The following is a 24,594-nucleotide window of genomic DNA, read 5'->3' on the forward strand; positions in this document are numbered from 1 at the left end:
ATGAGAACAGAAATAAATAATTCGTAACATTTTTTTTTGCCTATTGCTAAAAAAGTAAAAATTATTTTATTGACTCTTATTCATAGCGATGTGGTATTCATAAATTATTTTAACAACACAATATCATAATATAATGTTTTAACCTAAGAATTAGAAAATAATAGTTTGAGAGCTATTCTCTGTCCATATTTCAGACCCTGTATGACATAGTACACGGGAATCCCCATCACTCTCTCCTTTAAACACTAGAACTCAATCCGTGCTCAGAAGTGAACTACATCTCCCAGTTGGTTCTGTTTACTCGACAGTTTCATTTATAGAAACAGTCGTGTTTCTGACAGCCTGTCGAACAGGACTGCGGCCGAAGGAGGTTCAGGTAACTATTTATATCTGGAAGTTGTTTATTGTCAACGTTTATAAATCGCCTAATAACACGAGTAACGTTAGAAGGCTAAACAAGGTAAATAGTGAGTTTGCCCACAGTGTAAAGTAATTTTTTTTCAAGATTACAAGCTGGATCTAAAATGTTTAAGTTAGACTACCTAACTTTTATGAATTAAGGCGTTACGCGCCGAGGTAACGAATCAAACCTAACCAAACGTGTTATGGTTGATGGTATTTGTCTTATATGTTTGTGTTAGTTACGTAAAGCGTAAAAACGTATTCACGCAAAAATGAAAGTGAAAATAACTTCAACGGAGACAAACAAACCGGACATTATATATTTTGACTAAAATAATCTTTTGACCCACTAAAAGGTGACAGTTCCCCTCCATAAACCCCGCCATGAGCGACAGAACGGAGGAAGAATCGATTGTTATAATGGAGACCTCGTCATTCTCCCAGGTAGTTTTTAACGATGTTCCTCCGTCATACCCGCCGAACACTGCCGTGACCTGCCGGTTCACGCTCACCGGAGACCTGCAGCCCAATCCGAGGGACTGGATCGGTATCTACAAGGTAAGTAATCAATAACAGACACTTACTTTAATCGATTACTGATCATCATATTTTGTGATGTCATATTTGTTGTGGATTGTACTTTTTAAGACCCCTTTTGCATTTTATTGTGAATAAAGTTGCCATATTGCTTTCAATGGTGTTTAATTTAGTCTTTGAAATGCTCCAGGTTGGTTGGAATTCAGCACAACAATATTATAACTATGTTTGGGTGGAAGCCCCTCACCTGGACCAAGCTAAACCTGAACAAGTGATTTTCAAAGGTAGGAAATACCTCTCCCTCTCTCACTCTCCTTTTCCGTGTTTCGCTCTGACACAAACTGAGGTAGACTGCATATATGTCAGAGGTCTCAAAAACCTTCCTCATACATTTTTCACAATTTTTTTCTGCTGAACACAGAAGATATTTTAAATATATTTTATTTGTGTAAAATAATTTTGAAGAAAGCTGAAAGCCTGTAATTACTGACTTCCATATAGTAAACAAAGAAATACTAAGTCAATGGTTACATGTTTCCAACATTATTTAAAATATCTTCTTTTGTGTTAAACTGAAGAAGGAAAATCATTAAGGTTTGAAACAAATGTAGGGTGAGTAAATTATGGCAGAATTTACAGTTTTGGGTGAGCTATAATTCTCTTTAACCTTCATTTAATTGACCAAAATATAAAGCAAAGATTTCCAACGTTTCTACTGGCCAAAATAAGTTTTATTCTGTTAAACTTTTTTTATGCTGGCAATACACTCCAAAAGAATGGGACAGAGGCATGTTTAAAACAGTGTGTCCCATGAAACTTTAGTGTTCAATTCTTTTGGAGTTGAGAGTTGTTCAGTTTTACAAGCAAAAGTTTAGCCTAATCTAACATGATTATGTGGTTCTACCTTTTATAAAAATGCCATACATTTTGAATTAGGAGACAGATCTGGACTGCAAAATCTATCTATAATATCTATTATAAAACACTCACTTGCCTCTGAATACAAATACTTTCAACTTTTATCAATTATATAAAAATATAAAAATAATGAACTTTTATTATTGATTTCACTATATTCTTAATGCCCCAACTCTTTTAGAAATAGGATTGTAAATAATAATGACTCTAGTCACTCTAGAAGTCGTTGTTTGCCTAAAGGAAAAAGGGGGACATGATAGATGTGTTCCTGATGCATCAGTGCTGTGAATGGGACGTCATGCTGCTATTTTAGTTAAGGTAGAACACCACATCTATGTTACTCAGAGCTCTTATATCAGGGGACCTTGTGATGTGTCAAGTGTCTCAATAATTTGGTTTGCTGCCGCGCACTTTCTTGGCAAGTAATAATGTGTGGAGCAACAGTCTGAGGATTGCTTGGCAGAGTAGTTATTCCATATCAAAATATCTTTTAATATTTCTCCAGCTCTGGAGTGATTTGATAGACTTTTAACTGTATGTTTAGGCTCTTAATAATCAGATAAATAATAAATTGGTATATTTAATTTAGAATTTTATCCAGAATAAATACATTTAAATTTTCCAAATAAATTTTGTCATTGTATTATTTAGATTAAATGGATACAATTTTTTTGCTTGAATCATATCTGCATTTTATTTGCATATATAATATTTGCATATAAAATTTGTTGTGATGTAATCTAATGAACTAAATGAGATCCATATTTGTTAGTCATATGTTAACAAAACAGGGCGACACAGTGGCGCATTAGGTAGTGCTGTCGCCTCACAGCAAGAAGGTTGCTGGGTCGCGGATTCGAAGGCTCGGCTCAGTTAACGTTTCTGTGTGGAATTTGCATGTTCTCCCTGCGGTCGTGTGAGTTTCCTCCAGGTGCTCTGGTTTCCCCCACAGTCCAAAGACATGCATTACAGGTGAATTGGGTAGGCTAAATTGTCCGTAGTGTATGAGTGAGTGTGCGTCCGAGAGATGGGTTGCCGCTGGAAGGGCATCCGCTGCGTAGAAACGTGCTGGATAAGTTAATTTCACTGTGGCGACCCCCAGATTAATAAAGGGACTTAGCCGGAAAGAAAATGAATGAATGAATGTACGTTAACAAAACAATATATTTAAGAAAATAGTGTGCATGAAACAGTACTACTGCAATAATATATAATAATAAATTAAGTTATATACAGTATTTGTCAATGCATTCAATGCGTTTCATTCTCATAAATGTTTTACTAAATATTGTCAAGTTAAGTCAAGCTTTATTGTCATTCTATTACATGTGTGGACATACAGAGGAACGAAATGCCATGTCTTGCAGGACAATGGTGCTACATTAATTAATCATAAATACAGACACAACACTGCACATAAAAGCTATTTTAAAAAGAAAAAAAAAACTTATGCATACAGTAAATAACATTGTTTCACAGCTTGCAATATTTTAACCAAGTTGATATTTAACTAAGTTCATATTATTGATTTCACACTAAACATATTTATCTTGATTTTAAATAAATACAATAAATAAATTTTGAGGAAATGATTATATAATAAAATAACAATAGTTAACAATAAATTCTACAAATTGAGGTAAAATCCCCCCCCCCCCCATTTCATAAAGTTTAAATTCAATTAATAAAATCATCACACCATTATAAAAACAATGTGAAAAATTTACATTAATTTTAAGATTGTCTGAAGAAGCTTTAAAAATGTTATTAGACTATTAGCTATTTAAAAGTTTTCTTTAAATGATAAGTGAGCGTTAGATAGAAGCAGATGGAAGAAGTGATGAAATGGTAAAAAGAGGTGGAAGGATCATAAACAATTAATTAAACATTAACAACCTATACAGAAAAATTAAAACAAAACAAAAAACTTAAATATTGTAAAAAAACACAAATAATGATTGATTCTAAAGAAAAAAAAAAAATAGCATTTTTTTATTCATTAATTTACTTATATCGATACCTATGACAGTAATATGTTAATGAAGGGGCCTTCAAGAATTGTTTTGGACAGTGTTGGGGACTGTGACACTTCACTATAGGGTTTATGCAGAGGAAGTGTTTCTACCTATAGTGATAAACTTCCGGTAAACGGTTATTGTGACTTTCTTTCCATTTTATACGGTTCTTTTTACAGCATCGATATTGTAAGGAAATTAAAATACAATTATTTGAATAGACTTTGGCATTCATTTAGTTGTTGAAGCATAAAACGAGACAAAAAGCAGTTTACTTTCACGCGCCTGTCAGAATCGGCAGGTTAGCATAGAAGCTCCATTGAATATACTGGGGTAAAATAAATGTTCATATTTTAAAAACATGGCAGGGAAAAATGTAATTTAATGCAGTGCCTCTTGTACAATCTGAGACCCTCTATATAATGGATATCACTCAGCCAGTGGAGATCACAAATTAAAAAAAAAAAAAGACCTTTTTGCAATGGCATACAGTTCACCAGTAAGTTTTAACCCCGGTTATTGACCAATTAAAAGTCCTTTAGCATAGTTCCACATAAATCCTATCATAAAAGGGGGTGAGGGTATTGGGAGTATTGTGTCTCTCCACACACCACCATTAGTGTGGAGCATCCACTTAGATCAGGGATGGGCAAACTTGATCCTCGAGGGCCGGTGTCCCTGCAGAGTTTTGTTCCAACACTAGTCAAACACACCTGAACAAACTAATCAGTGTCTTCAAGATCACTAGAAATCTATAAGCAGGTGTGTTTGATTAGAGTTGGAGCTAAACTGTGCAGGACACCGGCCCTCCAGGACCGAGTTTGCCCACCCCTGACTTAGATGATGCTCCATTGCTCTAACTATACCAGCTATTGGTGGAGTGGAATGACAGTGATAGAACCAATTCGGTGGATGGGGATGACTGGGTAAGGTAAGGTAAATAGATAAGGTTAGCCTTTAATGAATACTTTTTTTTTGCATCCTCAGAGAGCTACCTGCCCAAGGATGATGGGGAGTTTTACCAGTTCTGCTATGTTGACAGCAGTGGGCATGTCAAAGGAGCCAGCACTCCATTCTGCTTTCAAAACCAAGAAACAAGTCTGGACTGCAGTCTGGAAAAGGACCTGCTGGTCATAACAACACAGGTATGATATGGTGAAATTAAAAAATATATAGATTACACAAAAAATTCAAACAAATGCTTTATTGACTGTCCTTGTGAGTAGGAACAGACAGAGATAATGGAGAAAGAGAAAGAAGACTTCCTGAAAGAGATTGAGTCCTTGAAAGAAACAAATACAATCCTGAGAAATGAGTTGGATGAAAGACTGCATGAGATGAGCCGACTCAGGGTTAGTCTGATTTTGTAGTGTGTGTGTGTGTGTGTATATATATATATATATATATATATATATATATATATATATATATATATATATATATATATATATATATATATATATATATATATATATATGTGGTTAGGGTAATTAGGCAAATTATTGTATAAGAATGGTTTGTTTTTTAGACTATCGAAAAAAAAAAGTTGGCTTAAAGGGGCTGATAATTTTGTCCCTAAAATGTTTTTTTTTTAATTAAAAGCTGCTTTTATTCTAGCTGAAATAACATCAATAAGACTTTATCCATGAAGAAAAAATATTATAAGGCACACTGTGAAAATTTATTTGCTCTGTTAAATATAATTTGGGAAATATTTAAAAAAAGAAAAAAAATTAAAAGGGGGGCTAATAATTATGATGTATATAAGAAGTGTCTTGAACAAACCTGACATGCAGTTAATTTCAAAATCATTTCACACCTTCATTATCTACAAATCACACATACAAATAATAGTAATAATAGTAATAAATCATACATGCGTTACACATACATACACACACATATATACTGTATGTATATATATATATATATATATATGTATGTATATATACAGTATATATATATATATGTATATAAATATGTATGTGTATATACATATATACATATACATATATATATATATATATATATATATATATATATATATATATATATATATATATATATATATATATATATATATATATATATATATATATATATATGTATATGTATGTATATATATATGTATGTATATATGTATGTATATATATATATATATATATATATATATATATATATATATATATATATATACATATGTATATGTGTATGTATATATATATATATATATATATATATATATATATATATATATATATACACACACATACACATATACACACACACACACACACTGTATTTTATGTATTTATTTGTATGTATTATTTATTACTATTATTACTTATTATTTGTAGATAATGAAGGTGTGAAATAATTTTTTGTAATGAACAGCATGTCAGGTTTGTTATGCAGTGTCAATGTTAGAAGTATTTGTGCCTTGTATCCATTTTTTGTCAGAATGTTCTAATTATGGCAGTAATTATAGTAATCAAGTTGTGTTCATTTAGTATTATTTATGTATAATAGTATGCATTAGTATTTTTAGCATTTTACACTTTCATTTTTTTACTAAACTTTTTTATGATTAAGTTAAATGTGATTTGATATTTTTTATATAACTTTGTTGTCTTTTTTGTGTAATATTTCTCATTTTTATTTTTGTTTAATTTTAGTTCTTTTAATATTTTAGTTTTAATAGGTTAAGGTAATACTGGTTTTACTGCATTGTTCTTGGAGTAGCATCATTGCGAAACACCACTATATATGTTCAGTAGTGCATAAAGTGATTATACCTTTGTCCTTACACTAAACTGCAGAGCACCATGGAGGATTTGAAGTCAAAGGATAAACCTGAAACACCACTGCCAGATGAACAGAGTTATAATGCCATAGAAGAGGTAAAGAAAGAAGATTTCTCTATAATTTAAACGGTCTAATTAAAACATGTATGACTTCTATCGAACAAATTCATTCACAGTCACTGACTCCTCTTCAAGAAAAGTATGAGAAAGCTGTTCAAAAGATCTTTGTGCTGAAGCAAGAGAGAACTGAGTTACAGCAACAGATTGAACTCCAGGACACTGAAACCCTTCGGTAAAATCAGTCTTTTTTATGGAATTTCTTGTGCCAAAATGTTTTATTTGCAAACATTTGGTAGAAATGATCATCTGTCATTTGTCTCCAGACTGAGTACCTTGTTGAAAGAAATGGAACAAAATTACAGCAAAGTACAGGACCAGGCCAAGCTGTTACAGGTTTGCACAGTATGCACAGGCACAAAAACAAGCAGAACAAATAATGTTATTCTAAACTGTCAAATATAAATATATTTGTAAATGTTAAAAGAAATAACATTAAAATAATAATAATGAACACTCATCTGCTCATTTTAAAATGTCCATATTTCAGGCCACAGCATTAAAGCTACAAAGTCATGTACAGTATATGATGTACAGTATGTAACTCTTCACATTATTTGCTTCTAAAAACATTTCATGATTTACATGAGTAATCTTGTTTTCAATTGGAAATAAGATGATTTTGCTAAAACAAATTTAAAAAATTTAGATAGCATTTCTGCAATATAATATAAATATATAGAAAATATATAGAAAATGCTTCTTGATTTAAAAACTTCTGATATTTGCACCAGAAAAAAAGACAAAAACTCAAAGAAAAGTCTTTTTCTGCAGTGTACATTTACATTTATGAATTTATCAGACACTTTCATCCAAAGGGAATTACAAGCATGGAAAAAAAAACTATCCATTAAAGGGCAAGCGTTATGTTAGTGCTGGACAATCTTGATTAATCGCATCCAAAATTAAAGTTTGCTATGACATAATATAAATGTGTGTATTGTGTATTTTTATTATGTGTATGCATTATATAAAAATCTTTGTGTAACAAAAAATGTTTTTTTTATTTTTTTTTATGTACGTGTGTGTATCACATATACATGATAAATATATTTCATACACACATATATATTATGCTGAAACAAAATTTATATGAGGTTACAAGCACTTCAACTTCAACATGCCATTTATGCGGTTTTAGCTGGACGTGCAAAGCAGCAGAAAAGACAATGAGAAGCTGCAGATGGAAATCCAGGAGCTCAGGAAAGACTGCAGGGCTGAAAACAAAGCGCTACAAACATCCATGTTAGAGCAAAGAGCCCAAGAAAACGACAAAGTGAGGCTTGTCTGTTTAGAAATTGAAAATATTGTAACTTTAAAACATTAAATATTAAAAATTATTATACAAAACGAATTATTAAAATATGAATATAAAACTGAAATATCTCTCCTCAGGTACAGATCCAGGCCCTGCTCACTCAGCTGACCGAGGCCAGAGGGCTGCTTCGAACAGAAGTTCAGACCTGTAAAGAAGCCTGCAGACGTGCAGAAGGAGCGGAGCAGGAACTGAGGGAACTGAAGAAGAAGCAGGAGGAGATGAGCCAGAAACAGGCTGAGGACGAGGAAACCAGTCAAATCCAGGTATTGCACTGTGACACTTTCATTTTGTTTTGTGAGAGTGAATAATATTTCATTTCATATTTTACATAATTCTGTTGTTACAGACCCAACTTCAGCAGGCGCAAAACAAAGTCTACGAATTGGCAGAGACATCGAGATTGGAGCGAGAGGAGCTCGTGGAAAAGAATGAGGTGATCTGTTTTGTTTTGGCACAGATTATACATCACTGTTAGGTAATGCTTCAAATGTTTGGGGTTGGTTGGAGTTTACTTTTTTTTTTTTTTTTTTTTAGAAAAGCTTAAGTTGGAAACAGTAATGTTACATATTCAAAGTTTGAAAAACACCTTCATAATGCATTTTAAGATGTAATTGATTCCTGTTATGCAAAGGCTGAATATTCCGTAGCTGTTGTATTTGCAATTAATTTAAATTGGTTTTATGATAATCAAGAAAGATTTATTATCAGTGTTGAAAACAGTTCTGCTGCCTGTGCTGTTTTTTCTTATTAATGGATAATTTAAAAGAACGGTATTTATTGTATTGGATTAACAGTATTTAATGTGAAATTAGTAACTTTAGATTAATTTGACAATTCTGAATATAAATATAAATAAATTAAAACATATTTTAACATATTTAATATATACAAATATGAATATACAACTTTATTGTAAAGTGTTACCCGTTTTTATAAGTTAATGTTAGTTAATGCATTTGCTAACATGAACAAACAATGAACAATACATTTACTACAACATTTGTTCATGTTAGTTAATGTTAGTTAATGAAAACAGTTGTTTATTGTTAGTTTATGTTAACTCGCAGTGAATAATGTTAGCAAGCATGACTTTGAATGTTAATAATGCATTAGTAAATGTTGATCTATGATTAATAAATGCTGTACAAGTATTGTTCATAATTGGCTCATGCTAGTAATAACTTCAACTAACATTAACTAATGAAACCTTATTGTAAAGTGTGACTAAAAAATCTAATGTTTTGAATAAAAATTTTATATATTTAAAAAAGATTGATAAATCAACAATTGTGCTGACTTAAAATTTTTCATGAGTGTAATTAGTAGAATGTTCATTAAAAATTGTAAATAGTCCTTTATACTCCCTCCACATGTTCTAGACCTGTATATGTTTATTTCTTCTGCTCAACACAAGAAGACACTTTTAAAAAAGTTTATATCCAAAACCCTAATGGTAATTATAAACTTCCAATGTAGGAAAAAATATTATGGAAATCAATGGTCAATCTGATTACAAGCATTTCTCATAAAATATTCTTTTGTGTTCACCAGAAGAATGAAACTTGTTAAACAACTTACTCAATGAGATATTCACCAGTGTCAGGTTTAGAATTTGGATCATATATTAATGTTAAAAATTTTATATTTATTAATGGAATGATTTTGCCCTTGAAATTGACACTTTATTAGGTACACCTGTCCAACTGCTTGTTAACGCAAATTTAAAGTAAGTAAACGCAACCGTCTCTATGCTTTACAAAGAATGTTGAAGGTCAGATTTTGGCATCAACAACATGAAAGCATGAATCTATCCTGCCTTGTATCAAGGGTTTAGGCTCATGGTGGTCATGTAATCGTGATTTTGTGGGGGATGCTGTATGTTCTTAGCACACTTTGGCCATATTAGTACCAAGTGGGCATCGTGTAAACACCACAGCCTACCTAAATATTGTTGTTGGCCATGTCCGTCCCTTAATGATCACAGTGTACCCATCTTCTGATGGCTACTTCCAGCAGGATAACACACCATGTTATAATGTCTCAGTCCAATAGATCACCTTTAGGATGTGGTGGAACGTGAGATTTGCATCATGGAAGTGCAGCCAAAAAATCTGCAGCAACTGCAAGATGCTATCATGTCAATAGGGAACAAAATCTCTGAGGAATATTTCCAGTACCTTGTTGTACCGTATGTGTGTGTGTATAACTATCCCTTTAACACCAAACGTGATACTACAGAGTTCATGTCAGTCAATCATTATTTAATGACTATTAAGATCTTGTCATTTCATTTCTTTATTTTTTTAAACCTCCAGGAGTTGCAGGATGAAGTAAATAAGCTTCGTCGGGCATTATTCGACTACCAGGTTGCATCTGTTGCTGCAATGTCTGATCAGATTTCCAGTCCTCAACCTCAAAGCCCACCGGCCTCCACTGAATACACATCTTCAGACCCTCATCACTACGAGGAAATTGATGAACTGACAGGTTGGTACAATAACAATCATAAAAATAGTAAAATATAAAGATTCAGACAAAAAAAATCTGGAATCTGTTTTAAAACGAGCAAATAAAACAATATTTTATTTCTACGTTACAGCAAATCCTGCACAGACAGACACACAGGTAATAACTTATGACATTTTTTTGTTTCAACACAGCACAAAATGACTTAACTGTTTGCATTTTCCACATGTGCAGGCTAGGGTGTGCCAGCACTGTCGGGAGAGTTTTCCTGGGATCAGCGAGGATGAACTGGCACAACACGAACAGTGTCACAAAGTGTGCCCGTTCTGCACTCTGATCTGTGATGACTGGCAACAGCAGGAGTTTGAAGATCATGTCTACAGTCATGCGGATTAGCTTACTCTGTTTCTGACATTAGGGGTGTGCGATGTTCATTGTTCTGATGTTATTTAGGAGATTATTCACTTTATAACAAACGAAGTTACATTTTGAGAGTCTAAAAGCATTCGCTGATGCATTTTATTAGATTGCAACTAGAATGAGCATCCTTTTTGAAAACAAAAGATATCCAGGTTTAAGTTTCTTTTTAATTCATATCACTTTTCAAATAATGACACAAAAGCAAGAGTGAAAATACTGATGATGAGACGCAGTAAAAACAAACAAACAGCCGTTTTCAAGAGGGTTGCCAGGATTTCACAACAAATCTATCCCATAACTAGCTCCATGATTAAAAAAAAAAAATTCTTCTTAAAAATAACTTTGTATTAGTAATTATAAAGATTTTGTTTTATAAAATATAATTTAAATTGACAGCACAGCTGGCGTTTTGATATAAATTCGTTATATTATTAAAACTGTAAATTAACAACTTTATTTTGTAAAATTACATATACAAAATTGTCTTGTTTTATCATCCAAGCACTGTTTTTAGCATTGGTTGAATACACATTTGGCAGAGTTCAATATTTGGTAATGCTTTAAAATAATGGTCCATGAGTTCATCAATTTACTAACATGAATAAATTACTCGTAAGGCATTTATTATGGTATTCATCTTTGTTAACCTTAGTTAATGTTATTTAGGTTAAATAACATTCTTTCAGGTTAGTTTATATTAACTCATGGTGCATTAATATTAACAAGCAGAACTTCTGATTTTATAATGCATTACTTAATGTTGAACTATGATTAATAAATGCTTTACAAGATTATTCACGCTTAGTTAATGTTAGCATACTCATTAAATATCGGAGCATTATTCTAAAGTGCAACCAAATATTTCAACACTAGCATATAAATATAATCGATGCAACCCTGTTATTCACCCCATTGACTTCCATTCATATGCATACAATTTTTATTCTGCAATGGAAATTCGTTCCAAACAAAGCTTGACCAGAAAAAAACTTGTGCAACACTGTGGTGTTGGAATGAATTGAGTGAGTTAATTAGTCATTGATAAAGTTGGTCACTTGCATTGATTCGATTTTTTTTGTTCTTGTTTTTTAATGTATCGGATATTTTTAACAAATTAGTTGACAGAACAATTAAGTGAATAAGTCATTAAGACTTGCTGACTCCTACTAGTGGTTTTAGTTTCATATTTATCTGCGACAGGCTTAGATCAGCCAAAACCAATATAAATCACACTCTGCAAAATTTTGTCATCAAAAATACCCCTAAAAATCTGGATTTTGATCTAAAAATAATCGCACATTCCTAGCTAATAATGTTTCGAAAATATGGTGGCACTTTGTAATAGCGCTAAATGGTCAAGGATTTTACAGCTCTACATAATTTCTCTTGAACTATTAGTCTTTATGTATCTAAAACAAGCAAATACAATCTTTTTATTATTATTATGTATTGCTTGCAGTATCACTTTGACATCTGGACTGGGTAAATATCCAATAATACTATCCAAAATAAAGCAATAAACATCTGTCAGATAAAATACACATACAAATTATTGGCTTTTATTTACCACAAAATTTTTTTTCCAGTGAAATGTCAGATATTAAAATAACTAACATATAAAACATATTGAGGCTTGTTGGGTTTTCAGAAATATGACTTAAAGCAGATACTTTTATTATCCCATTTTTTCTTTAAAAAAAAAAAAAAAAAAAAAAAAAGCAGAGTTCTCAGAGTACAAGACATTCTTTGACCTTGGCTTTTGTCTCCTTTACCGCAACTGCATATTTACAAAATAATGTCTTGTTCTTAAGGTGTCATTTGATTGGCCTCTTCAGGTGTAACGTCTTGTGATAAGAGCTCTGAGAACAGAGCAGGCAGCCAATACTGCGGCTCCCCGGCAGCTTGAGAGTCCAGCCACGCTAAACCTTCTTTCAGCAGGTGATCCTGAAAAACAGATGATTTGAATTAGAGCTGCACGGTTGTTTGATTAAAGATTGCAGACTCAGAGACATCAGTTGACATGCACTGTAAGAATGCAGGGTTCCACTTATTTCCTTCATGTCTCAATGCAAATTGGTTAAGTTAACTGTTAGTTTTATAAACTTAAGTGGGTTGAACATCAAACAATTAAGTTTAACTCAAGAATTGTTTTGATTCAGCTCATTTTAAGTTGTTTAAGCAGCAAATAATTTTTTTGAGGGTATATAGTTATAAAACATTCTTTGTGTTTAGTATTTTCAACAAACATTATTAATTCTGTGTTACAAACATTCAAACTGCCACAGAGGTTTTGGGATAGTGGTTTATAATTCTGATAAAAATATTGATAGTGATATTTATAGTAATAATTAAATTCACAATTCGACAGCAACTAATGTAACCAAATTTATTCGTCAATTAAAATATTCAAGAGAATCTTTAAAAATGCTAAATCATACGGTGGCAGAGAGAGCTTTGCATGCTGCAATATAAGAAAACACATAGACTTACAAAAAACACTAGCAAATTAAGAAAAGATCTTCATCTGTAAGACAACACACATGCTGCAAATCTTCACAACGCAAACACATTTTGTAAAAAAAAAAAGCTCTTTGCATTTTTTTACACAATGCAAACAAATTCATAAAACGTGCTGCATTTTCTCACAACACAACATAAGTTTTTCAAGGGGTTTATGGTTATGGTTATTTAGGCTAATAAATTAATTGGGACATTAAAACAAACAAACAAAAAACTCACCTTTCAAAGATCACCTACAACTTCACTGAGCAATAGTCATGGCACAGCTGCATCCATAACGTTTTTGGGTCCCCTTGAAACCTTTCTGTTGTTTTCCAGTCTTTTTGTATTGTGAGAAAATGCAGTGCATTTTTGTAAAATGTTTGTGTTGTGAGAAAATGCAGCACATTTTATTAATTTGTTTGCATTGTGTGAAATGCTGCGCGATTTAAAAAAATGTGTTTGGGTTTTGAGGATTTGCAGCACGTGTGCCGTCAAACAGATCTTTTCTTAATTTGCTGAATGTTTTCTTAAATTGCAGCACACTAAGCTCTCTCAAAGTCACCGTAGAATCATCTAGTAGTGAAACTAAGTTTTAATGGGTGAGTTATCGAATCATTGATTTTTACAAAAATAAGAATATACTATTAATATACATAAATCTCATTTGAAGCAAATAAAATGTTTTCAGAACCTCAAGTAAATGACTAGTTTTGTCATCTCATAAGCATCTATCCAGAATAGTGGAAGAATCATGATCTCAGTTTTAAAACAATCTAATTGTGATTGTCAGTTAATCCAGAATCATGCAGCTCTAACATAAAATGCGTTTGTTTTTTTTGTTTGTCTTGAAAACTTACAAGAACATGACAGGCCCGCTCTTTCTCCCACTTGAGGCTCTCTCTGATTTCACTCACTGTCACGTAACCCTTTTTCTGTAAAACATGGAAAAGAAAATCACAGAGACTTTAAGGTTTTAGACTGTGTGTGTGTGTGTGTGTGTGTGTGTGTGTGTGTGTGTGTGTGTGTGTGTGTGTGTTTATGTGCGTGCGTGTTTATGTGCGTGCGTGCGTGCGTGTGTGTGTGTGTGCGTGCGTGTGTGTGTGTGTGTGTGTGTGTGTGTGTTTATGAGCGTGTGTGTGTGTGTTACTGATTACTTCTGCCAGCTGAAGGACCACAGTGTGATCCATGTTGAGCTCTGCTGGGACAGACTGCACTAGATATGTGCCACCAACAGGAATCATCCCAAAGCCGTTGCCCATTGCCTTCAGCTTTTTGATGGCCCGCACCAGATCATCCCTTAATGAGTGGTAAGAGAATTCATGTATTTAGATTAGCTAAAGAACAGTAGAAGAACAGGCATTTGGATCAAATTAGGTTCATTGATAGTAAGCATATGTTTCAAATGATATTTGAAGAAAGCTTTGTGTGTAATTGTGTGCCCCTGTGTCATTTGTTTGATCATTATTTCCACTCAAAATGCTTATGATGATGATGATGATGTCATTCATTTTGGTAAACAAAAAGATAATTTTTTAAAAATACATTTTGCCCATTTTTTAGGCATAATTATCATTCAGAGTAAGAAGAACATACTCTGACCTGTTCCTATTAAAACAATAATATGACACCATTCTAAATTTTATAATATTAGTACTAGTGGCAAGTTGAAAGACGACAAATGGGGTCTTTTAATGTCATCGAAGTTGATCTCAATACACTTGACTATAATTATTTGTATATAAACTATTGCTACCCTGAATTACAGTTTACACTTTAGTGGGAGTTTTCTGTAAATCTACATAAAAATATGCAATACATTTTATGTATTAAAACATAATAGTTTTGATCCATAAAACCTCCTCTTTCTTTGACCCATGTGGTTGAAAAAGAAACTCACTGGCTCACATCTTGTGCAAACTTCCCTCTTCCTTTCAAGACGCGATGGTGAAGTTCATCTAATGTGATGAGACCTGCAGAAGAAAAAAAAAGTCATTTATTGGTTATATTTATACTTATAAAAGTCATATTTATTGTTATACATCATTTTTACAATAAAAAGGTTTTAAGGTTTACAAGATTTTTTTGCCAAACATCAGGCATCTGCCTTTAAATGCAAGATAAAGATGATGTATGTTATGAGCTAATTATGAGGCAGGGTTTTTCCCAGTTGCATTAACTTCTGTTTTTGTTATTGATCATTTAAAACACTTCCTCAAAAAGTTATGATTTCAGTTATGACAAACACATTGCAGAAATATTTATGCATTATTATTTTTTGTGGATGTTACATTTTCAACTTTAGATGAAAATATAGCTATTGTCATTTTAATTAAACATATGTGATTGTTGAATACCTTGAGGGACTAATTAGAATTAGGAGAAAGATGCATCACAGTTCAACTTTTATTGTCACACTAGAGCTTGTCTTTTGATAATAGTGATAATAATAATAAATGTATTATCATTTATACATTATGAACTTCCAAAACTTACCACCATTCCTGTGTTTTAGAGCTAAACAGACTTCAATGATCTGTACGCCGAGCTCATAGTAGAAATCACCAACTCCAAGCATTTCAGACCAAAATCCCTTCCCAGCTGCACACATACAGAGAAGAATACAGTTAGTAAAGTTTAATTATTTGAAAGTATAATTAATTATAACTTAATTATAACTTTTTTTATTTACTTCTGACTTTAATGATGTATACTCATTCACAAAGATTTTAAACATTTTAGTTTTAAAAATAAATATTTAAAGGCTGAATTTCTTCTCAGTAGTGACTGTTGGGAAATACCTATGTATTAAGAATCACTGTTATATAACTAAAAATTATAAGTTATTATGATTACAAATAATTTGGATTATACATAAAATGAAAGCCATATACACACACACACACACATTCTATATATATATATATATATATATATATATATATATATATATATATATATATATATATATATATAAATAACTGATTTAATACAGTATGTACAGTATGGTCATATGAAATCTGTATAAATTATTATATTACGTTTATACAATATATTATTATTAAATTAACAAGTGTAGTTAAGTATGCTTAAAAAATTCACACAGCTTTTGCATGAGCACAAATTACACCTTATTATTAAATCATAAAATGTGAGCCTGGACCTCAAAAAAAGTTTTATTTGTGGGAATAGTTAAAAAACATTGTATGAGTCAAAATTATACCTTTCCTTTTTATGTGCAAAACTGTTATAATATGAAGTAAAGATGCATGGCTAAGAACTTCATCTGGACATCTTTAGAGGTGATTTTCTCAATATTTAGAAAACACATTTTACTGAACAGTCCTGCTTTTATTGATTCCAGAAGACTTTTTTATGAAATGAACTCTCTTTGGGATATTTTTTTTAACAAAATGACACTAGGATTTATTTATTTTTTTCTTATCAAGTATTAACACTAAAAATCTTATTTAACTTGTGTATTCATTTGTTTGTTGTTCTTATTTGTTTATTTATTATTGAAATGTTCTTTCCATGAAAATGGCCTTGGTTGCTGGCATGACAATAATCAAAAAATATTATTATACATCTCAATATTTAAAGATTTTCTATTATATTTATTGTTTTTGAATCCTCGGATTCACAAGTAGTTGTATCTTGACTAAATGTGGTTCTAGCTTTCAGCTGATAGATATACATTACATTTCAATTACCAACAATTTCCACCGATTACCTTTTTCAGCCAGGGTGACAAATCTATTTGGGCCTAAATGGAAACTCTGACAAAACATTGGAACACTTTGACAAACACTTACATGCAAGAGGATCAACCCCTATAGTGGCGCACATCTCCTGGAACTGCACTCTGAACTGTGAGCTTTTACGGATTTCTTGTTTATGTTTGCTGGCAAACTCCTCCAAATGGGTCTTAAACGTGTCCAGTTGTTTCGACATCTGCCAGAAGAACACACACGCACTGATGAAAATGGGCTCATTCCGTGTTGTTTCACATTTATGAGGTGTCATTTAAATTCGCTGTCAGGGTTTACCTGTGCGATCTGATCCTCAGCCAGGACACTTCCTCTCTCTTTATACTTTGCCTGTGACAGTAAGTAAAACAAGTCAGCTAACTTAGGTGAATATGTCAATTTTTAATATTATATATTTGTCGGAAATGCAGTCATTGTACTGTACCTCAGCGAGTTTCTTTTTGGCTATCGCCCCAGCTCCCACTCCTCTTCTGTGCATGATGGCTAAATAAGAAAGTCTCAAATACTACACTACAACAGCGAAGCTGTATTATTTCCCTGTGCCCTGTTACAACTCTTGTAATTGACTTCCCAGTCAGCTAAACAGCGCGCGAACTACATACAGACACATTGAGACCGAACATGACAAACTAATCTAACGTTATATCATAAAACGACAAAGAATAGAGTTGATATCTTTCATTTACGCTGCTTTTTAAATCAGTTTCCAACAATCCAGAAAGAAAACATCCACAGAGGTGTGTTATTTCTTCTGGACTCCTGAAGAAGAAGACTCTGGAGTCCAGTGTCGTCACTAATGTTTTGGTGAATATACTCGATGACACCATCAAGCGGACTGGAGAGCAACTAACAAATCAAGCGACAGACTGTTGACAAACCTGGTCAAGGTATTGGTAAAGACAAGGCTATAAACTTATTTGCGTCTAGTCCTTAAATTTTAACTACTTTTTTTACTTTATTCAGCTATTTTCTATGAGGTAGGTTACTAGTAATTATTCGTTGGCTTAGCTAACATTAGTAGTACTAGTAGTGGCTTACTTCAGTACTTAGGCTACTAGTGTTTGTTTATAAAGTATACTGGCACTTAACACTGCTTAATCATTAGATTAGTATTACTGGTACCTATTAAATATAGTCTAGATTTTATAACATACTAGTATTTATTTATCAGATTTTGTACTATTAGACAATTATTTATTAGATATAGATACTGGGTGGTAAGGTGGCTTATTGATTAGGACTGTCGCCTCACAGGAGGAAGGTGATTTCAGCTAGAGGCATTTCTGTGTAGAGTTTATGTTCTGGTACTGCTGTTTTCCCCACAGTTCATTGACATGCGGTATAGCTGATTTTCATTCATTCATTTATTTTCTTTTTCGGCTTAGTGCCTTTATTAATCCGGGGTCACCACAGCGGTATGAACCACCTTCTTATCCAGCAGGTTTTTACACAGTGGATGCCCTTCCAGCCGCAACGCATCTCTGGGAAACATCCACACACATTCATTCACACTCATACACTACGGACAATTTAGCCTATCCAATTCACCTGTACCGCATGTCATTTGACTGTAGGGGAAACTGGAGCACCCGACAGAAACCCACACAAACGCAGGGAGAACATGCAAACTCCACACAGAAACGCAAACTGACCCGGCTGAGGCTTGAACCAGCGACCTTCTTGCTGTGAGGTGACAACACTATCTACTGCGCCACTGTGTCGCCATAGCTGATTTAGGTAATTGATCTTAATATGTAGAAGTGTGTGTGTGAATTAGAGAGTGTGTGGATATTTCCCAGCACGAGTTAGTGTACTCTCAGTGTTGGGTTGTGTCAGGAAGGACATTTTAAGTTTAACAAGTTTGTAATTTATTCTGCTTTGGCAATCAGGGACTAAGCTGAAAAACAGTGAGTGGTTAGCTATTAGTGTAGGGCAATGAAGACCCATGTATGTTAATTTATACAGTCATAGAAGTTCTTAGAATAACCGCCTGTAACACTCCTGGGTTTTTTCCACTGTCGTACACAACAGCATTTATCCAATAGATACTAGGAAACATTTTTAAGATATTATAAGTTTGAAATTGTACTATGATTTTTTTTTTCATTTAATATATATTTTTTTATTATTGAGATGAGACTGTTGAAGTTTTGATTATTAAAACAAATATTTAAATTAAAGACGTCTAATCATAGATTTAAATTAAATAGACATTTTAGTTCCTAAATTTATATAAGTTTATATCACTGTATTCATTTGTGTTTTAGTTGAGTTAATTTTAAGTTACACTAAATAAAAATATAAAATATTGTGCCAAAAAGACTAAATAAAAAAATTGGATTATTTTATATTGCATTTTCGTTCATTTAATGTTTATTTAGTTAAACAATTTTTATTTGAAATGTTATTTAAAACATGACGTAATCCCTTTTCTTTTTTGCTTTAATTAACTATAATAACCCTGTTTCCTAGTGTCTATCCTAAATTAATCCCAAGCATTTACTGCAAGGTTTATACATTAGGCGCTGTTGTTTAATATTTAAATTATACATCCCGAGAAAACAGTTTTTCTAAAGCCTGTAAATAACATTTTCATATTAATATCATGAAACAGTGCAGCGTTTGTAATAGTAAAGAAGCACAAATCACACTTTATGGCTTTTAAAAGCAATTTAATTATGATTTACATTCTAGATACATAACAAGACACTTGACTAATGATTTAAAAGTATCTGCTCTACATTCCTCAAGAGTTTCAGTCTGACCTTCAAATTGCACTTAAAAAGTGTGTCCTTTCATGCATTATTGATTCCTGTGGGTTAAAAAAAGAGAGAATTTGTACTTGCAATTTAAGCTGCATGATATTAGTTAATTGCACTTGCAGAAGTCAACATACTTGAAAGTGTCGCCTTTACTTTGAATCCACATTACAAACTCCTTCTTCAGCAGATCATTGAAGATGTGAGATTCTGGATCTTCAGTCAGAGCCGGTCTAGAAATAAGCATCAGATGGACATCAGAGCTTTACTTTTTGTGTTCTACTAAATATATATGAACTGCTGCTCATTTCCTCAAACTCACTCGCTCTTCTTCTCTCTCTGATTCAGCAGAAAGTTCACAAAGTTTTTCTGAACCATCGAGTCCACGATTTTGCTAATGTCGCTGGCAATAGTTGATTCAGCATATCGGCGACTGAGCTTCTGGATGTCATTTGGTGAGCTATGGATTATACTTCAACAAAACAAGCAAATCAAATAAATGGCAGAAATATTCTCTCAGAGATGTTCTTTGATATATTCCTGATATTATAGGTCAGTTATAATTTTGATATTATTTTATGTTGGTCAAAAGAAGGTTCTTTTAACATTAGGTAAAAAATAATATGTATAGTCATTATATATTTACCATGTTTTAAAGAAGGTACCCACTAAAGTGTCATTCAGTGTAACAGTATAGTTTATATACCCAACAAATCTAATTCATTCATTCATTCATTCATTTTCTTTTTGGCTTAGTCCCTTTATTAATCAGGGGTTGCCACAGTGGAATGAACCACCAGCTTTTCCAGCTTATGTTTTACGCAGATGCCCTTCCAGCTGCAACCCATCACTGGGAAACACCCATACACACTGATTCTCACACACACACACACACATACACTATGACAGTTTAGCTCATCTAAATCACCTATAGCGAATGTCTTTAGACTTGTGGGGGTACCCGGAGCACCCGAAGGAAACCAATGCAAACACGGGGAGAACATGCAAACTCCACACAGAAATGCCACCTGAACCTGCCGAGGCTTGAACCAGCGACCTTCTTGCTATGAGGTGACAGAACTACATACACCGCACCATCCACAAATCTAATTCTACATATGTAAACAAATAATTTTAGAATCTTTCAATACAAAAGTTATTAGTAATCACATTTTTCATAATATATTAATTTACTTTAAGTACAGGTCAGAATAAATGTGTTGTTTAATGTTACGATGAATTATGATGGAACATGATGTTTTCAGCATTTTGACATTTTAACTTCATGAATGTTATTTGGAGCATTATCCACACACTTTACCTGGATTTTATATGAATTTTTGTATATGTAACATATATTTTTTACATTTTATTTTATGCAACAAAATGCAATTTACAACACTTTCCTAACTTCAACACTAAATATTTAGGCATTATGACGATGCATTTGTTATTTATTAATCATTGTTAACAAAATTAATAACAATTTCAGCTGGACTTTATTACTTCATCTTAGCTCAGCCTATTTAATGCTATGAAATATACTATACTATAATACTAAAAGTTAAATTTGAATTGAATAATGTACATTAAAATTAGTTTCCATTACTGGGTTGCGGCTGGAAGGACATTCGCAGCATAAAATATTCAGTATGCTGGAATAGTTGGTGGTTCATTCCTCTGTGGCAACCTCTGATAAATAATGGACTAAGCTGAAGGAAAATGAATGAATGTATTGAAATGAGATGAATGTGAATCTAGGCTAAAAGAATAAATCCTTTGATTTATAACAGCATAACAGCATGTTAATTTCTACTGATTAATCAATGGAATCTTTGCCCAAAAGGCTGATGCATTTCAAACAGTAACCATTTTGCATTTGATCATCAGCAGTTATACCTAAAGTGATAGTTCACCCAAAAATAAAAATTTTGTCACTATTTACTCTTCACTACCCTTCACTTGTTCCAAATCTGTTAAACTTTTTCTTCTGTTGAACACATAAAAAAAAGATATTTTGAGGAACGTTGAAAACCTCCACTGACTTCCACAGTTTTTCTGTATATCAATGGTTACTGGTTTCCAAAATTCTTCAAACTATCTTCTTTTGTGATCAACAGAAAAAAGAAATTCATATTAAGGTTTGGGACTAAGGTCAAGTACGTTTTTATTTTTGGTGAACTATCCTTTTAATTATTATCTTACCTGCTATCAAGTGGCTGGGATCCTGCGGATGACCAGACACTTCCAAGGCAAATCAAAACCAGCGCAAACATCGCAGCCTTCATTTTTTTTCCCTCCCCGTAATACTTCAAATGAGAGAGAAAAAATACTGAATGAATCCAACAACTGAAAAGCTGAATGCAAATGTCTTTAGACGTACCTTTTCTGCTTCAGATGGACCTGGGTCTGCTCTTAAACTGGTGTATGACTCTCCAGAAATCTGAATGCCTCTTTTATACAGTGTGGTTGACATTAACTTATTTCCACATCATCAAAATAATTCATAACAAACGCAACACGTTGACATAAAAGCTGATAAGACTGCTTTTTCTTACAGGCCTTAGGTGTCAAATCTATTTACACTCTTTGTGTTTTGTACTGGAAAAAGCACATAGTGGTGGAACTGAAAATATAGAAATGGGGCCATTAAACTATTAGTTTTTAAAGGCAAACAAGTGAAATCTGAGCAGTATAATGGTTGGTGTAAAATGTTTCCAAGCTAATTATTATTTTAAGTAAAGTAAACAGATTATATGTTTCCTAAAAGGTTCTTATGTCCCTGTGGAAAAAATGAATAGTGCTGATTGATTAGCAGTTATTAAAGGAAAGAGAAGTGAAAATGTCTATACGCTTACAGTATGAAGGTAATATTTGATTGGAAACCCATTTAATCATATTCTGTGCATATATAAAAGGGTCAGCAAAACTTTGGTGCCATGCCAAATTGGATTTACAAAAACGTAGGATTTCGTAATGTAAAAATGATAAAACAGGGATAGTTCAAAACAAAAAGAACATTTAAGTCATTCGAAACCTATATTTATTTTCTTCATATATATATGAAATAATGTGTTTTAATATGAAATAATATATTTATTTAATATAATGTGCAAAAATAATATATAAAAATATATAAAAGGAAGCCAATTGCAGTTATGTCTAAGATACTTTAGTATTATTTTGTGTTCAACATAAGAAAGAAACAAAAAGTTTGAAACAAGAGTAGTTAAATGATTTAACGTTTTTAGGTGAACTATCTCTTTAAATGTAAGTAAATCACACGTTGTTGCCTTAAGTGTTCTACATTTGTCATTTTAATTCAAATTACATTAAACTGACTTTCAAATCATAACTTTGTTGGCTTGTACAACTTTTAAAAATTAAGTTAAAAGAATTAAAAAACATGATTAACTTAGTTTAACAAATTTGTATTAATATAAAAATGATCATACAATATTTTACCTCGAGGCTGCGGAATTTTATGGTTGTTAGATGATTGCAGAAAGTTTTGAAGAGAATTGATGACAGATAAGGCTGCCTGAAATTTGTGGAAGACAGGTGCATAGAAGACAGGTGCAATGTGTAATATGTCTTGATGATACATTTTTGATTTTATTGGTTCTTTACTGTTTATTTGTTTAACTGTTTTAAGTTTTTTAAACAAACAACCTTCTGTCTAATATATGTATGTGATCTATAAGTCATGGCAACATATGCTTTACTTTAACTTACATTAATTTTAACATAAATTAATCATGTTACAACAATCTATTTTAAAGTGCTTAGTGCAATTTAAGTTGAAATTAATTATAAAGTTAACTTTGAAAACTGAACTTTAAAAGCAAAGAAGCAACTGATTTTTTTTAATTGTGTATAATTCAGAATTAATTATTAATCTTAATATGTAGAGTCATTTTATTTATTTTATTATCATTTTTTTAAATGCAATATAATTAAATGCAACATTAAGTGCAACATGTACAGTGTGTAACAATTCATTTTCTTGTAATTATGCTTTTTTACAGTAAATGGCACAAAGAACAGTGTTTTGTCATCATGATTATTGTTCTAAATATGTGTGAAGAGATTTTATTTAATAAACTATCGTTACACAGAATGACGTTATCTGTAAATCATCATAAAATGTTTGGCAGTCATTATTGCATTATTATTATTAATGTTATTGGTTTCATTAGAAAACATGTACATTTATTCATTCATTTTCTTTTCGGCTTAGTCCCTTTAGTATAAACATGATACATTATAATATTTAGTATTATGTCGTTTAAAAGCAAGTTCTTCTTATTTTTAAGTTTTTATTTACTTTCTTTACACAAAATATAAAGTGTAAACATTTTGTGTATTGTAATAACTCAGTTTTTATTTTTTTAATTATATGGAAAAATACATAGAATACACACTGACAACAACAACAACAACAACAACAACAACAACAACAACAATAACAACAATAATAATAATAATAATAATAATAATAATAATAAAGTAATAATAATAATAAAATCACTAAATTCGAAAGCTTTTATTTTGAAAGCACAACTTCCG

At 32.0% G+C, this 24,594-nt stretch overlaps 3 protein-coding genes across 5 annotated transcripts; 1 reads left to right on the top strand and 2 right to left on the bottom strand.

Moving 5' to 3' along the window:
• The first annotated feature begins 312 nt into the window (after positions 1-312).
• Positions 313-12,546, top strand: calcoco2 (calcium binding and coiled-coil domain 2). 2 transcript variants are annotated; one of them, NM_001020741.2, is given in 14 exon segments: positions 313-376; positions 759-960; positions 1,130-1,223; positions 4,860-5,017; positions 5,099-5,224; positions 6,692-6,772; positions 6,853-6,968; positions 7,060-7,129; positions 7,935-8,069; positions 8,189-8,374; positions 8,458-8,544; positions 10,427-10,598; positions 10,711-10,736; positions 10,812-11,321. In NM_001020741.2, coding segments are annotated over 13 exon segments (1,587 nt in total). In that variant the 5' UTR covers positions 313-376; positions 759-786; the 3' UTR covers positions 10,974-11,321.
• Positions 12,530-18,037, bottom strand: snf8 (SNF8 subunit of ESCRT-II). 2 transcript variants are annotated; one of them, XR_015503422.1, is made up of 8 exons: positions 17,691-18,037; positions 17,546-17,596; positions 17,312-17,450; positions 15,993-16,097; positions 15,397-15,469; positions 14,588-14,795; positions 14,357-14,477; positions 12,530-12,941 (listed from the first exon to the last, which is right to left on the bottom strand). XR_015503422.1 is itself a non-coding variant. In NM_001007412.1 (8 exon segments), coding segments are annotated over 8 exon segments (777 nt in total). In that variant the 5' UTR covers positions 17,745-17,999; the 3' UTR covers positions 12,572-12,803.
• A 1,885-nt stretch (positions 18,038-19,922) lies between these two features.
• On the bottom strand, positions 19,923-22,454 carry gip (gastric inhibitory polypeptide). The gene is given in 5 exon segments (NM_001080059.1): positions 19,923-20,078; positions 20,163-20,258; positions 20,348-20,497; positions 22,231-22,334; positions 22,409-22,454. Coding segments are annotated over 4 exon segments (339 nt in total). The 5' UTR covers positions 22,314-22,334; positions 22,409-22,454; the 3' UTR covers positions 19,923-20,068.
• Positions 22,455-24,594: the final 2,140 nt, after the last annotated feature.

The sequence above is a fragment of the Danio rerio genome, chromosome 12 (genome assembly GCF_052040795.2).
Source record: "Danio rerio strain M-AB ecotype USA chromosome 12, GRCz13ab, whole genome shotgun sequence".
Lineage (NCBI taxonomy): Eukaryota > Metazoa > Chordata > Actinopteri > Cypriniformes > Danionidae > Danio > Danio rerio.

Coding starts and splice junctions, on each gene's coding strand:
- calcoco2 (XM_087275115.1), top strand. CDS start 787: ATGAGCGACAGAACGGAGGAAGAATCGATTGTTATAATGGAGACCTCG. Junction 6,969..7,059: donor CAGGACACTGAAACCCTTCG/GTAAAATCAGTC, acceptor ATTTGTCTCCAG/ACTGAGTACCTTGTTGAAAG. Junction 8,070..8,188: donor GAGCCCAAGAAAACGACAAA/GTGAGGCTTGTC, acceptor ATCTCTCCTCAG/GTACAGATCCAGGCCCTGCT.